The sequence below is a fragment of the Thunnus albacares genome, chromosome 24, assembly GCF_914725855.1.
Source record: "Thunnus albacares chromosome 24, fThuAlb1.1, whole genome shotgun sequence".
In the NCBI taxonomy this organism is placed as follows: Eukaryota; Metazoa; Chordata; class Actinopteri; order Scombriformes; family Scombridae; genus Thunnus; species Thunnus albacares.
In genome coordinates, this window is record NC_058129.1 from 19,509,995 (window position 1) to 19,523,748 (window position 13,754).

The 13,754-nt window shown below is 42.6% G+C and overlaps 1 protein-coding gene across 3 annotated transcripts in view; it reads right to left on the bottom strand.

Moving 5' to 3' along the window:
• Positions 1–10,333: 10,333 nt before the first annotated feature.
• LOC122976041 (BCL-6 corepressor-like) overlaps positions 10,334–13,754 on the bottom strand; it is a 46,221-nt gene continuing 42,800 nt past the window's right edge. For all 3 annotated transcript variants that reach the window (XM_044344292.1, XM_044344291.1, XM_044344289.1), the window contains one exon: positions 10,334–12,112. In XM_044344292.1, the coding sequence (XP_044200227.1) occupies positions 10,807–12,112 (1,306 nt within the window). In that variant the 3' untranslated portion in view covers positions 10,334–10,806. The remainder of the gene's footprint in view (positions 12,113–13,754) is intronic.

The following is a 13,754-nucleotide window of genomic DNA, read 5'->3' on the forward strand; positions in this document are numbered from 1 at the left end:
CAAGTCAGCTGTGGATTTCTCCGATGTGAAAGGAAATTTACTGCGTGTTTTTGTGTGTGTGTGTGTGTGTGTGGGGGGGGGGATGGGGAGGGGGGGCTGGGGGGGTTGGATGATGCATGGTGGGAAATCGTTTAGCGCCCTCGCCGGTCCTCGGCGACAGCCCCCGGCGACGGGATGAGAAACGAGGCGGCAACGAGGATGTAATTTGAGAACAGGAGAACGAGGGGGAGGACGGAGTGACAGATCCAGTGGAGGGGGGGGGGGGGGGGGGCAGGGTTGGAGGGTGTGTGTGTGGGGGGGGGGTGTGCTGGGGGGGGGGTGTGATGGAGAGAGGGATGAGGAAGAAAGAGAGGAGAGAGAGAGAGAGAGAAAGGAAGGAGGCGTCAGCAAGGGAGGACAAAGAGACGTGAATGACAGAACGAGGAGATGGAGGAGGAGAGGAAGATCTCTCTCGTTTCTCCTCCGAGCCAATTTTAATAATGAGGCGGTCTAATTTCCTTCACACACACATGAACACACACACACACACACACACACTTTTTCACTCTTCCATGCGTCCCTCTAATTGCCTTCGTGTGTGTGTGTGTGTGTGTGTGCGTGCTTGTGAATGCGCGCACACGGATGTTTTTTTCTCTCCAGCTGCAGGCGACACTCGTCTGTTTTCTCTTCCAGCGTTTGTGTGCTGACACTTGTAGTTTTTCTTCGGCGTTGTCGCCTCCGCAGACACGTTTACGTCCAGATGAAGCTCAGAATCTTAACGAAATTCCAAGAAAATGTGAAAACGGTTGTGTGAATATTAGGAGATAAACAGTTGGTGGCACTAGAGCAGAAGAAGAAGGGGACATACTGTAGATCAATCAATAAAAACAGATTTGTTTTATGTGCTAAATATAATGCGACCAACAAAGAGTCATGTGTAATCTCTTCCTGCGCGCTGCGATGACGTAAGTTACCACGACATGAAATCCAACAAGCTAGCAACAGGCTTGTTGATTTGGATATTTCATGCGGAAAAGTTAAGATAATTTAGCAGAATTGAAGCTCTTGCAAATATTGCGGAGATTTCTTTTGATTTGCTTTAATTATTGCAATCGCAAAATAGCGATTTTCAAGGAGGGACTGATGACTGAAGCGTCATGACCACGGCAGCCTTTAGGAGGCGCTAGAATATAAAGTCAATGCAAAGACGTATGTGGAAGTAAATTAGCTCTTTGCAACGTAAACTGAGGCGAATACGTGTCCGCGTGAGATCAAGATGGTGAAACGTGAGCAAAAAAATGAGGTTTTTTTTCCAAAACTTCGCTTTGAACATACAAATAGAAAAGGGAAATAAAAGAAAATGAATGAGGAGGAGGAGGAGAGAGGAGAAGGTGAGGAAGAGGAGGAGGATGAGGAGAGGAGGTGAGGAGGAGGAGGAGGATGAAGAGGTGGGGGAGAAGAGGAGAAGGTGAGGAGGAGTCTAATTGATTTCCTCCCTGAAAAGAGAGAGAGCGGGTCAGACGAGTGCAGCAGCGGGCGAGCGTCTGCATTACAGAGAAAAAGAGAGCGAGATGTGTGTGTGTGTGTGTGTGTTTGTGTGTATCTGTGTGTGTGTGTGACCTTGTCTGGCTGTGTGTTTGTGTGTGTGTGTGTGTGTGTGTGTGTGTGTGAGAGAGAGAGAGAGAGACAGCCAGGGAAGCGGGCGAGTGAGCGAATAGAAAAGGGGAAGCCTTGAAACCGTCCTGATTCGCTGCTCCATTATTCTCTCTCTCTCTCTCCCGTACAAACACATGCTCGCTCGCCCTCCTGCATTCCTCCGAACCTTTTTTCTCTCTTTGTGTTCGTCTAGCGCTGTCAACACCTTCTCGAAGGTCGACCCCGCTGACCTTTGACCCCTGTCCTTCCTGCTGACGTGTAAACACTAAACGACCTCCCCTCTCTTTTCTCTTTTCCTCACTTGCTGTGACAGATGAGAGCTGAGAGAAGCAGCAATTACTCTGAGAAATTACGCTTTGTCCGCCAGTTTGGTGTTTGGCCAAGAATACTACAATACCCATGAGCCTTGGCTGCTGTTGCTATGGAGAAGAAGCCAGTCAGAGGTGTGAGTCAGAGTGTAATTAATTCAAATTCCGTTGCTGAAGTTGTGAACAAAACGAGGCGCCGAATTTTAAGCTCAGTGATTAGCTGTTTCTTGCTGAAATGCACCTTGGGAGTTGTAGTTAAGTTCTACCCTGAAATCTTCGCGTTCACAGTGTCGTAGCCTCGACTTTTTTTTACTAAAGAACCAGATATTTTCGAACACAGTTGTTCATCTTTTGTTCTGATGATTCAACCAGCAGAGTTTCATGTTGATCCAAGTCGTAGAAGTGCTTCAACTATGAGTCACGTGTAACGTTATCTACGCAAAAAATTAACAGGATTTTTACTTCCATAACCAGGGGCATCTGAAATATCTCCTCCCACTTCGCAACTCTTATTGGCTGTGCCCACAAAAGTCAGCAGAGCTCGGGTCAATGTTCATAATTTCAAACTCTTGGCCCAGAGCCGTCGAAACACATGACAGAGGCACAAAAGCAGTTTTTCCACAATAACGTGAATATGCATTTAATTACACACATATATTCCATGTAAACTTTAATTAGCTTTTCTATAAAACTATATTGGTGTGATATGGACCTGAACTACTGCAGGTCTTGATGTGACTTCGGACTTCCGCAGGAACTAACTTGCATTTGCAGATTTGTGACGTGTCAGGACTGCCACAGATCCTGATCGGCATTTTCAGGACGCCGAATCCCACTTAGAGATTCTAATTTTGGTCATTTGCTCTCCGGTCTCCACAGATCCGAACTCACACTTCAGCAGCAGATTCAAGTCCTGGACTTGTTTGGACTTGTGTAGATCACAACTCAGATTCTAAAAATATTGCATGACACCGCGGCTGATCTCTGCTTAACAAAGTTCGCCTGGACATCTGCGGACTTGACTCGTCTTATTCATTTTATGATTTACACTCGATTACCACAGGTAGGGACATCTTCAGATTCTGGACTTGGATCTTGGCTGCCGCCCATCCTGACTCACGTTCAAAGACTTCCAGTTCGTACCTCGACTACACTTCCGCTGATCCTGACCGGCAATTGCAAATTTCTGACCTGCATTGCAAGTAGATGTCGGAATTACATTCGGACTTCTGTAGATCGTCAGTAATTAAATGTTTTTGGACAAACGTTTGTATCTGCGTGCAGATATTTCACCAAGTTATTATCTTGTTGTTTCTTACGGATATGAAGTCAGTTTGTTCAGTTGTGAAAATTCAGAAACACAAGTAACTCGTTTTTCGTCCATCTTTCTGGTCGAGCGGTGGTCAACAGTGATTGGCTGTTCCCACAAAAGGTCAGCGCAGCTCAGGTCAAAGTTCAATGAATCTGAACTGTCAAGGCTCCACAAAGCTGTTTTTTTTTTTTAATCGTGATAACGTGAAAACACCTGGAGACTGAAAATAACTCAACACAGAAGTCGACTCACATTCAGACTTCTGCAGATCCACACACCGACTCGCATGTGGATGCCGACTGTTTTCCACACACACACACACACACACACACACACCTACCTCTACAGCGCTGTGTACACAGACGGGCTATTCATCTTTCCCTTCACCAACATCAATAAATGATGGCTGCTCTCTCTCTCTGTTTAAATATTCATCGGCAGCGCTGCTCGTCTCACTCGCTAAACAGCCAGACGACACACACACACACACACACACATACACACACACACACACTCCCTGCGGCGCATTAGCAATTCAACCCGTCATCTTCGGCATTGGCGCTGGGCAGCCACACACACACACACACACACACACACACACACACACACACACAAACACACACACACACACACACACACACACACACACACACAAACACAATACAGGCACACAATCACAGTTACACACCTATTATACACACACACTTATGGAAAAATACACACAAACACACGGCGAGGACAAAAAGCCGGAGAGGCAAGTGGCTGCTGTGACTGCAGTGAATGGACGTGTGTGTGTGTGTGTGTGTGTGTGTGTGTGTGTGTGTGTTGCGATGGCATTGAAACCAAACGCCGCTGGATGCTCCATCAATCACTACTTAAAGGAGCAGTCCGTCATGTTAGAAAATCCTCTTGTTTCTGAGCTGTCATAATGTTGCACAAGTGTTTTGTATGTAACATCACATTGATTGATTTCAAAAAGCTGAAATAATGTTGGATAAACTGGCTGGTTACATATTTCAACATCACTGACTATGAATTAATATAAAGGTCAGAAACAGCAGTGGAAGAAGAACTCAGATCCTTTACTGCAGTAAAGGCACCAATACAACGATGTAAAAATACTCCATTAAAAGTCCTGCATGAAAAATCCTCCTACAGTAAAAGTACATAAGTATTATGAGCTTGATGTAGTTAAAGTATTGCAGTAAAAGTACATAAGTATTATGAGCTTGATGTAGTTAAAGTATTGCAGTAAAAGTACATAAGTATTATGAGCTTGATGTAGTTAAAGTATTGCAGTAAAAGTAGTGGTTTGGTCCCTCTGACTGATATATTATTATATATGACATCATTAGATTATTAATAGTGAAGCATCAGTGTTAGAGCAGCATGTTACTGTTGTAGCTGCTGGAGGTGGAGCTAGTTTACACTACTTTATATACAGTTAGCTAGTTTAGTCCAGTGGTTCCCAACCTAGGGGTCGGGCCCCTCCAAAGGGTCAGCAGATAAATCTGAGGGGTGGTGAGATGATTAATGGGAGAGGAAAGAAGAAAAAACAAAGTTCTGATACACAAATCTGTTTTCAGTTTTTGGACTTTTTCTCTAATCTTTGTTTTTTGCTGAAATATTGGATCATTTGAACATTTATTGAAATGAAAGCATGTGAGAAGTTTAGAGGGAAAAATCACTATTTGGTGGAGCTGTTAACAACTCATAGACATGTGAAATGTGACCCCGACTACACACTGCTTTTTGTAAGACGTCAAAAGACAAAAAGGTTGGAAACCACTGGTTTCATCTTTAACAATGTGTTGTATTTTAAAAGCTTGTTATATTATCCATTGTGTCAAATCTTCATCTGAAAAGTAACTAAAGCTGTCAAATAAATGTAGTGGAGTAGAAAGTACAATATCTCCCAAAACTGCAAGTAAATGTTCTGAGTTATTTTCCAACACTGATGCTAAAATATTTTTCCACGGGGTTTAATTGCAGTAAAGAGTAATTAAAGGACTAATACGTATAAAAGTGTAGCGTGGTCCTTTAAGTAGACGTCTGCAGAGAGAAGGTGACTCACTCTGATCTGAACTGCTTCTCCAAAAAAAACTGGGACGAACTATTTTCTCTAATATGACGGAGAGAGAGAGAGAGAGAGAGTTCATTCATGCAGGTGGATGTTTTCTCTCTCGCTCTGTCTGCGTCGGCCTCGCACATCCTCGCTCGGCCCTGTCTTTGCTTTCGATCGCCCACACCCTTTTATCCAGAGGGAGAGAGAGAGAGAGAGAGAGAGAGAGAGAGAGAGAGACGGATGAGTCATTCACACATTACTCACTTTTCTACTCAAGCGCACACACACACACACACACACACACACAACAGGATAAAAGGATGTGGGCGAGTGAAGACGTCGTCACAAACACACCTTTCTCTCCTCAGTGAGAATACTAATATTCCTCCGAGATTTTCAAAAGAGCACACTTAAAGGACCAGTTCACATGTTCCCAGTGTTCCCAGTGTCTGTAATCATTCCTCCTGTTCATACTGGATATTAAAAAGATCCTTCAAATGTGCTTTAATGGAACAGCACCTGCAATGTTATTAATTATTATTAAAGTTCTGCATAAAACTTGAGTCGAGTTTTATTTTCAAACATCTTGCTGATCATCTGTCTGCACTGTGTGTGGCCAGATAACACACACACACACACACACACACACACACACACACACACACACGGTCCAAGGTCACTTTTGGGGACATTACTTAGACTTACATTAATTTCCTGGAGACTTACCTTAACTCTAACTTTAACCACTGACCCAAAAATCAGCTTTCTACCAAATGGGGACGCGGCTTTTGTCCCCAATTAACTGGTCTTAAAAGTCTGAAATTTGTCCCTGAAAGTAGCCTCTGACGGACAGACAGACACTGTTATTATCAAACTCCATGGCAATGACAGGAGCTTAATTGGAGAGGAAAAATTTCTTCCTTTATGACGGAGAGAGAGAGAGAGAGAGAGAGAGAACGACAGTGAAGATGGAGCGAAGAAAAAGAGAGCCAATGAAATATGAATGAGTCCACAGGGGGTTCAACCAGCTGTGTGTGTGTGTGTGTGTGTGTGTGTGTGTGTGTGTGTGTGTGTGTGGAGGTTAAGTCGTGATAAACATGGCATCCAGCGGGAGTCTGAATCATACTCTGTAAATGTGTGTGTGTGTGTGTGTTTGTTTTACACCTCGTACACACCGTCGGCGTCCTCGTGTCAACATCACTGACGTCAGTTTTCTCGACACAGAAATAAAACACTGCTGACATAACAGGAGGAGATGTTCTTTATCAGAGCTCATGTTGAAAATATGATGTGATTAAAGAAGCTTCATCCATTTACTTGAGTATTTCCATGTGATGCTACTTTCTACATTTCAGAGGGAAATATTGTACTTTCTACTCCACTACATTTATTTGACAGCTTTAGTTACTTTTCAGATGAAGATTTGACACAATGGATAATATAACAAGCTTTTAAAATACAACACATTGTTAAAGATGAAACCAGTGGTTTCCAACCTTTTTGTCTTTTGACGTCTTACAAAAAGCAGTGTGTAGTCGGGGTCACATTTCACATGTCTATGAGTTGTTAACAGCTCCACCAAATAGTGATTTTTCCCTCTAAACTTCTCACATGCTTTCATTTCAATAAATGTTCAAATGATCCAATATTTCAGCAAAAATCAAAGATTAGAGAAAAAGTCCAAAAAACTGAAAACAGATTTGTGTATCAGAACTTTGTTTTTTCTTCTTTCCTCTCCCATTAATCATCTCACCACCCCTCAGATTTATCTGCTGACCCTTTGGAGGGGCCCGACCCCTAGGTTGGGAACCACTGGACTAAACTAGCTAACTGTATATAAAGTAGTGTAAACTAGCTCCACCTCCAGCAGCTACAACAGTAACATGCTGCTCTAACACTGATGCTTCACTATTAATAATCTAATGATGTCATATATAATAATATATCAGTCAGAGGGACCAAACCACTACTTTTACTGCAATACTTTAACTACATCAAGCTCATAATACTTATGTACTTTTACTGCAATACTTTAACTACATCAAGCTCATAATACTTATGTACTTTTACTGCAATACTTTAACTACATCAAGCTCATAATACTTATGTACTTTTACTGCAATACTTTAACTACATCAAGCTCATAATACTTATGTACTTTTACTGCAGTAAAGGGTCTCAGCAGCTGATGTTAAAATCACTCTCTGTCTGTCTTTTAAAGCTCTTGAACTGTTTTTTGGATCTTTTCAGATTTTTTTGTAGATATATTTTCTCCTCTGAGTCTGAAATCTGCCACAGATCCTGAAATAAAACCTCCTCCTGTGTCACATCTCACCGACACTCGTGTGTTTTATGTTCCTGGAGGAGAGACTCAGGCCGGCGGTCCAATCAGTGGAATTTAATTTCCCGTCAGGCAGAAATGAAATGTTGCTGCGTTTCGCTGCGCCGCCTTTAATTAGAGGCTGTTTAACATTCACACACACACACACAAAATGCAAATGAGCATCCAATTACACACCTAAACTACTAAACACACACACACGTCTTCATGCATATAAACACACTATACTGTACTGTGGAGAAAACCTTGTTCTTTCACCCACAGTAAGGCTAAAGGGCTCCGTGGAACAAACTATTAGAAGAAGAGAAAGGTCGACACAACAAGAGAAATAACCAGCTTCTTCTTCGTTGGTTTGAATCCAAAATGTTGCATTATCAACTACTCCTGGATTGAAAATAAGATTCAATTCTTCTATCTACCCGAATTTATTATATATAAGATAAAATAAAATAAAAACAACAAAAAACTAAGTAACTAAAGTTCCTCCTCAGCCCTCCATCTATCCTCTAATAGAACTTTTTTAGGTTGTGAAATCCTCCACTCACTTCCACGACATCCAGAAACTTTCTCGCTGCGTCAACAACTATCTCTTTTCTCTCGGATTTCCTTCCTGCCTCAGCGGCGCAGTTAATCACCATGACCTGAAATGCTAAGAACTTAATCTTGTCCTTACAAAAACAATATTCATCATGCTTCCTACCTGATTTGTTCTCCCTTCCCCTCGTGGCTCAGCCTTCTCTTGGACCTGATCCTCATGACGTCCATCTCTTTCTTTCTCTGTGGACAGTCTGCTTCCCTCATATCTCCCCCCCACACACACACATACTGATTACACTGCAGCTGCACCTCTCATATCCACATTTATCACATATCCCCAAATCACGTCTGAGTCCAGATTTCCAACGACGTCTGCACTGACCGGGTTTGGGAACAAAAGGCTTTACAGGGTAACTGATATGATCTTCTGATTCAAAATGCAACATAACAGATCTTGTTTCACATCTTTCTCCGCCAGCAACATGACACCTGGTCACCATCTAACTCATATTTCCGTCTTCTTCAGTTGTTTCTGTGACACTCAATCAATCCACTTATTTTAATATTAAGCTGCCAAATCTGTCCTCGCCCCTCCGTCACTAGTTTCTTCTCTTTTGTTCTTTTTCTTCCCGCCGCTTCTTTCAAACTCTTCCGCCTCCATCTTCCTTCCCCACACACGTGTCAACAGTCACGCTCTGTGTCAGCGGTCCTTCTCCGCACGCGGCTGCTTCAGGTGAGTCTGATCACCTGTTCGAACTGCCAGGCTCCGCCCACGTGATGAGTTCAGGGTTGGAGGAAATTTTAAAGTTTAAAAAACTCACTTTATGTTTATTCTAATGTTGTTCATGTTAATCAAGCTGCTTCTCATTCACGGGACTTCATTTTAGGTTTAAAAATCAAAAATGTTTGTTGTTTAAATAAAAACAAAGTAAAGTATGACTGAACTCTTAACCTGACGCTGTAGCCACTGGTAAGGCTAACTGGTGTTAAAATACTGTTAAAGTATGAACCAGTCAGATTCAAAGATTCATAAGTGTAACAAGTAGAAAGAAAATGCTAGTGATGCTAAGTAGTTAGCAGGAATCCTTTGCAATGCTAACAGCCATTAAGTGGCTAGTAGCAATGCTAACCAGTTAGCTGTAAACCTTAATTACAGGCGTTGGAGATTGCTCGCAGTGCTACCCAGTTAGCTTTTATACTTGTAATGCTCGTTAGTGTAAAGAAACTATTAGCTGTCAGCTGTAAATATGCTAGACGGCATTAAGACTGCTAGTAATGCTACACAGTTAGCTGCAACCAACTCTCATGCTAACAGGTGTGTTTACATCTTGCATTGCCAGCTAGCTGTAACCACTGGAAATGCTAACTTTAACAGATGCAAGACTGTTAGAAATGATAACCAGCTAGCTGTAAACAGACTGCTAGCAATGCTAACGAGTTAGCTGTATATAAAGTGATAACTAGCAGTAATTGTTAGAGCTGAAATACATTTTTTGTTATTGTGGTTATGTAAATAAGTAAATGTAATTTAGTTATAGTCTTTGCATGCAGACACTATATAGTTCAAATTATTTAAGTATTGTTTATTACATTTTCTATTGAATGACACTGTGGACAGATTGCTGCTGTCCCTTTAATACAGATGTGTGTCTTGACCGCAGTGAAAATACTGTTTTTGAAAGGCAAAACGCCAACAAATATGGACTGAAGCTGAATATTTCATTGGATAAAAACATGTTATGAATTTTGGAAATTATTACATGTATCTTTTTTTCAAATAAATTTTGACTTTTGAACTTTACAATGCTCTGGAGTTATTGGAAATGTTTGGATCATGCGAGTTGGAAACAATTCTACGCAGCCACCACTGGAATCTGATTCTACAGTAAAAATAAGTTCAACCATTTATAAAGGTAACAACTACCAGTAAAATGACCAGTAAGCTGTGAGCCTTTATAATGCTAATAGTGAGTATGAGGAGAGATAGCTAGCATTGTCAGCCTGTTAGCTGTAGCTCTTTGTAATGCTAACAGGTAATGCAATAACAAACACGTAGCTGTAAACATCTGTGATGCTAAAGGTGTAAAGAGACAGTAATGCTTTCCTGAGTGCTCGCTAGCTGATTTAACTTCAAGTCAGACAACATATTCATTTATTCCTTCTTCTTCATATTTATTGGACAATAAATAGTTTGGTGACGAAAGCCAACAAGATGCTGAATACAAAATTACACATAAAGGTAACAAACAATGTTCCAGACCAGAACAAATCGACCACTGAAACGGCATCATATTTACACCAAACTGCATTTACAAAGAACAGATAAAAGAATCGTGATTATTGGACTCATAAATAAAAAGATGCATATTTACAGTTTACATATAGCACACGTTAACTGTTACCGTCTCTCCGTGGAGGGCGTACTGTCCTTTTAAGAGTCCAGATATGATGTTTACTCATTTACAATATTCACACATTGGTTTTAATTTAATTTCCATTTGTTTGAAATCATTTTCTTTATGTAATATTGTTTTGTTGCTGAATCTTCACCTTAACTTTTTAAAAGCTCAACGTGATTCTCGTCTGCCGGGTCGACCTTTGTGTCAGGTCATGACCTCGTTTTAACCCGGGTGCCCTTTCCAGCGCCCTTCCCCGGCTCTTTCTTCACTTCGTTCCGGATGGTACCTCCCCCAACTTTCATCCCCAGGTCCCTGATGTGGACTCTGACGTTCCCCAAGTTCCTTTGCCAGGCGGCATCCATCTTTATGGTCTTACCTCCTTGGCTTTGGGTGTCACAGGCGTCTCTTTTGGGGGCTGTGCTGTTACCACCTGCTCTCTTTGCCGCTTGGCGCTCCCATGTGTTAGCATCCCCTGTAGCATCCGACTTTGCAGCGCTGGTGACCCCAGAGTTCTTACTCCGCAACCGTTGTGGCTCCCAAACGCCACCATCGACCACAACACCTGGATTTGTCGAATCTGAAACCCCACCTCCGTTCTTGCTCCCCTGATTTTGTCGTTTCCACGTGTTAGCATCTGCGGCTCCATTTGAATTTGCAGTATTAGCATTCCCAGTGTTCTTATTTCGTAGTCGCTGAGGTTCTGACATGTCAGAAATAACCGAATTTGGAATCATCGCATTCCTACTTCGTAGTCGCTGTGGTTCCCACATGTTAGCACCAACTGCCATGTCAGACTTGACGGGAGTGTTCACAGTGGATTTACTTCCTTGCCGTTGTTGTTCCCACATGCTTGAGTCCCTCTTAGTGTCAAGATTAGCAGGATTAGCGATCCCAGCATTCTTATTCTGTAGTTTCTGTGGTTCCCACATTCTAGCATTCATTGGTATGTTTGGATTTGTTGTAGTCAGAACTCCAGCATTTTTACTTCCTTGCTGCTGTGGTTCCCACATGCTAGCATCCATTTTGGTTTCTGTTGTAGCAGCTGCAGTAGCATATCCCAAATTTTTAAGTCCTTGGCATTGTCCAGACTCTGCAGTCCTGTTTTGCCAGTCCACTTTAGCATCTACTATTGTCCCTTGTCGCGGTGGAGGTAATGATGGCGGAATACATTGCAGCGGTCTTGCTGATGGTCTTGGGGATGGCGGTGGAGGTGTCGGAGGTGGTGAAGTTTCCAGCGAGTCCCAGCGACTGTCCACAAACTCCAGGGATGAGCCGAGCATGCCGGCCAGCTCGGGGGTTGCCTCCACCAGCTCCAGAGGGTCCTTGGCATCCGGCCTGAAGGAGGACAGCTCCTGTTCATCGGGACCCGTCAGGAGCTGCGACAGCGACGCCTGCCGGTAGAACTCGTCCTCTGGGATGGACTGCACGTTCAGCTGAGGGAAGAGGCGCCGGAAAGACCGAGACGTCATCCGGAGGCGACCCAAGACGTCGCACAGGAGGAGCCAGTTCCTGGGACTGGAGGGAAGAGAGGAGCAGAGAAAAATCTAATTGCATTTGTTGTATTTGCTGTTGGTAGATGTTTAAGTTTTAAAATGAAATGTAAGGAAAGAATCATGACTTGTGAATTATGAGGTCAACTGTGGGAAGTAAATCAATCAGAACCGCAGACTGAATGTCTCAGTAGAAACTGAAGTTGGAGAAGAAGTTGCAGTGGTTGCACCATCGACTGTATATAAATATGGACGACATGACAGCTTCCTAAAAGTGAAGCCAAAACATTTCGATCGCCCCCTGGTGGCTGGCGGCAGTATAGGTCATAAACCCCGCCCCCTCCATGTTAGCGGATGGGACATGAACCAAACGATGGTTTCTGTCTTTTTTAGGTCGTTTTTAAATCACTGCTGTTTGTCCAAGTGCTCATTTTTCTGATAAGTTTGTTTTTGTTTTTATTTGACGATATAAAAAGCGGGTGTGACGTCATGATTAACGACTGTGACAGCTGCTCTGAAACCTCCGTCAGGTGACGGGACGGCTGAGAGGGGGGCGTGTCCCGCCGGCTATCATCCAGCTCTCACCCGACTCTACTGTGCAGACTCCAAATGATGTCACACAAGCAAGATGGCCGCTCCCAGAAAGGAGATATTTTGGCTTCACTTCTGCATAACAGCAGGAAGTGGAGATGTGTCGTCCATATTTATATATACAGTCAACGGCTGGCACCGTCACCACCCACGACTCCGTACAGCAGCAGGTCTTCAGGTCTTTGGGCGTCTTCTTTTGCGAGTGCTGGAATTAGATTCACTAACATTAATCTCTGGTCTAATCTCTCTGTATGAAGCCCCAAAGTCCTGAAAGATTGTATTTTTTTTATCTTGCAAACAAGATGGATCTAATATGTCGGGAGAACAAGTTATGGGTGTTATGTGCACGAGATAAAACAAATATTATCTGTATTATGTCTAGATAACTGTCTGGATTCTGCACTGTGTCCACTGGACCAGGTTTTCCTTTAATGTGTCACCCGTCTGTATGTTCACACTTCTCATCACCACCAGTATCAGAAGAATTAGATCTGGATGAACACAGACAAGTCTTTCAGATTTTAGACTCATTTTTAAATTAAATTTTAAGATTAATTTTTAAACATGTTTGTCTGATGAGTGTTTCAATTTCAGACAAACCAAATGTCATAAAAAGGAAAGCAAAGAGTTTTGTGTTTCATTGTGGATTAAACATTTAATCACAGCAGATTTAGAAATCTGGCTTCTATAAATGTCAAAGATGGAAGAAGAAAAATTAGTAGAAGAAGAAAAAGAAGACGATGATGAAGAAGGAGGAGGAGGAGGAGGAGGAGGAGGAGGAGACTGTTTCTCTTTTATATATATATTCTGCAGCCTCAACATCAATGAAGCTGTTATTGATTCACAATGTCTGTCAATGTGTGTGTATGTCAAGGGCAAAAGAAGCCTAACACACACACACACACACACACACACACACACACACTTCGTCAGGTTGTTTAAGATTCCAGCAGCAACTGGCTTTAAAGCAACATGTGGCCTTGTCCTCTGCTGTGTGTGTGTGTGTGTGTGTGTGTGTGTGTGTGTGTGTGTGTGTGTGTGTGTGTGTGTCTGTGTGTGTGTGTGTGTGTGTGTGT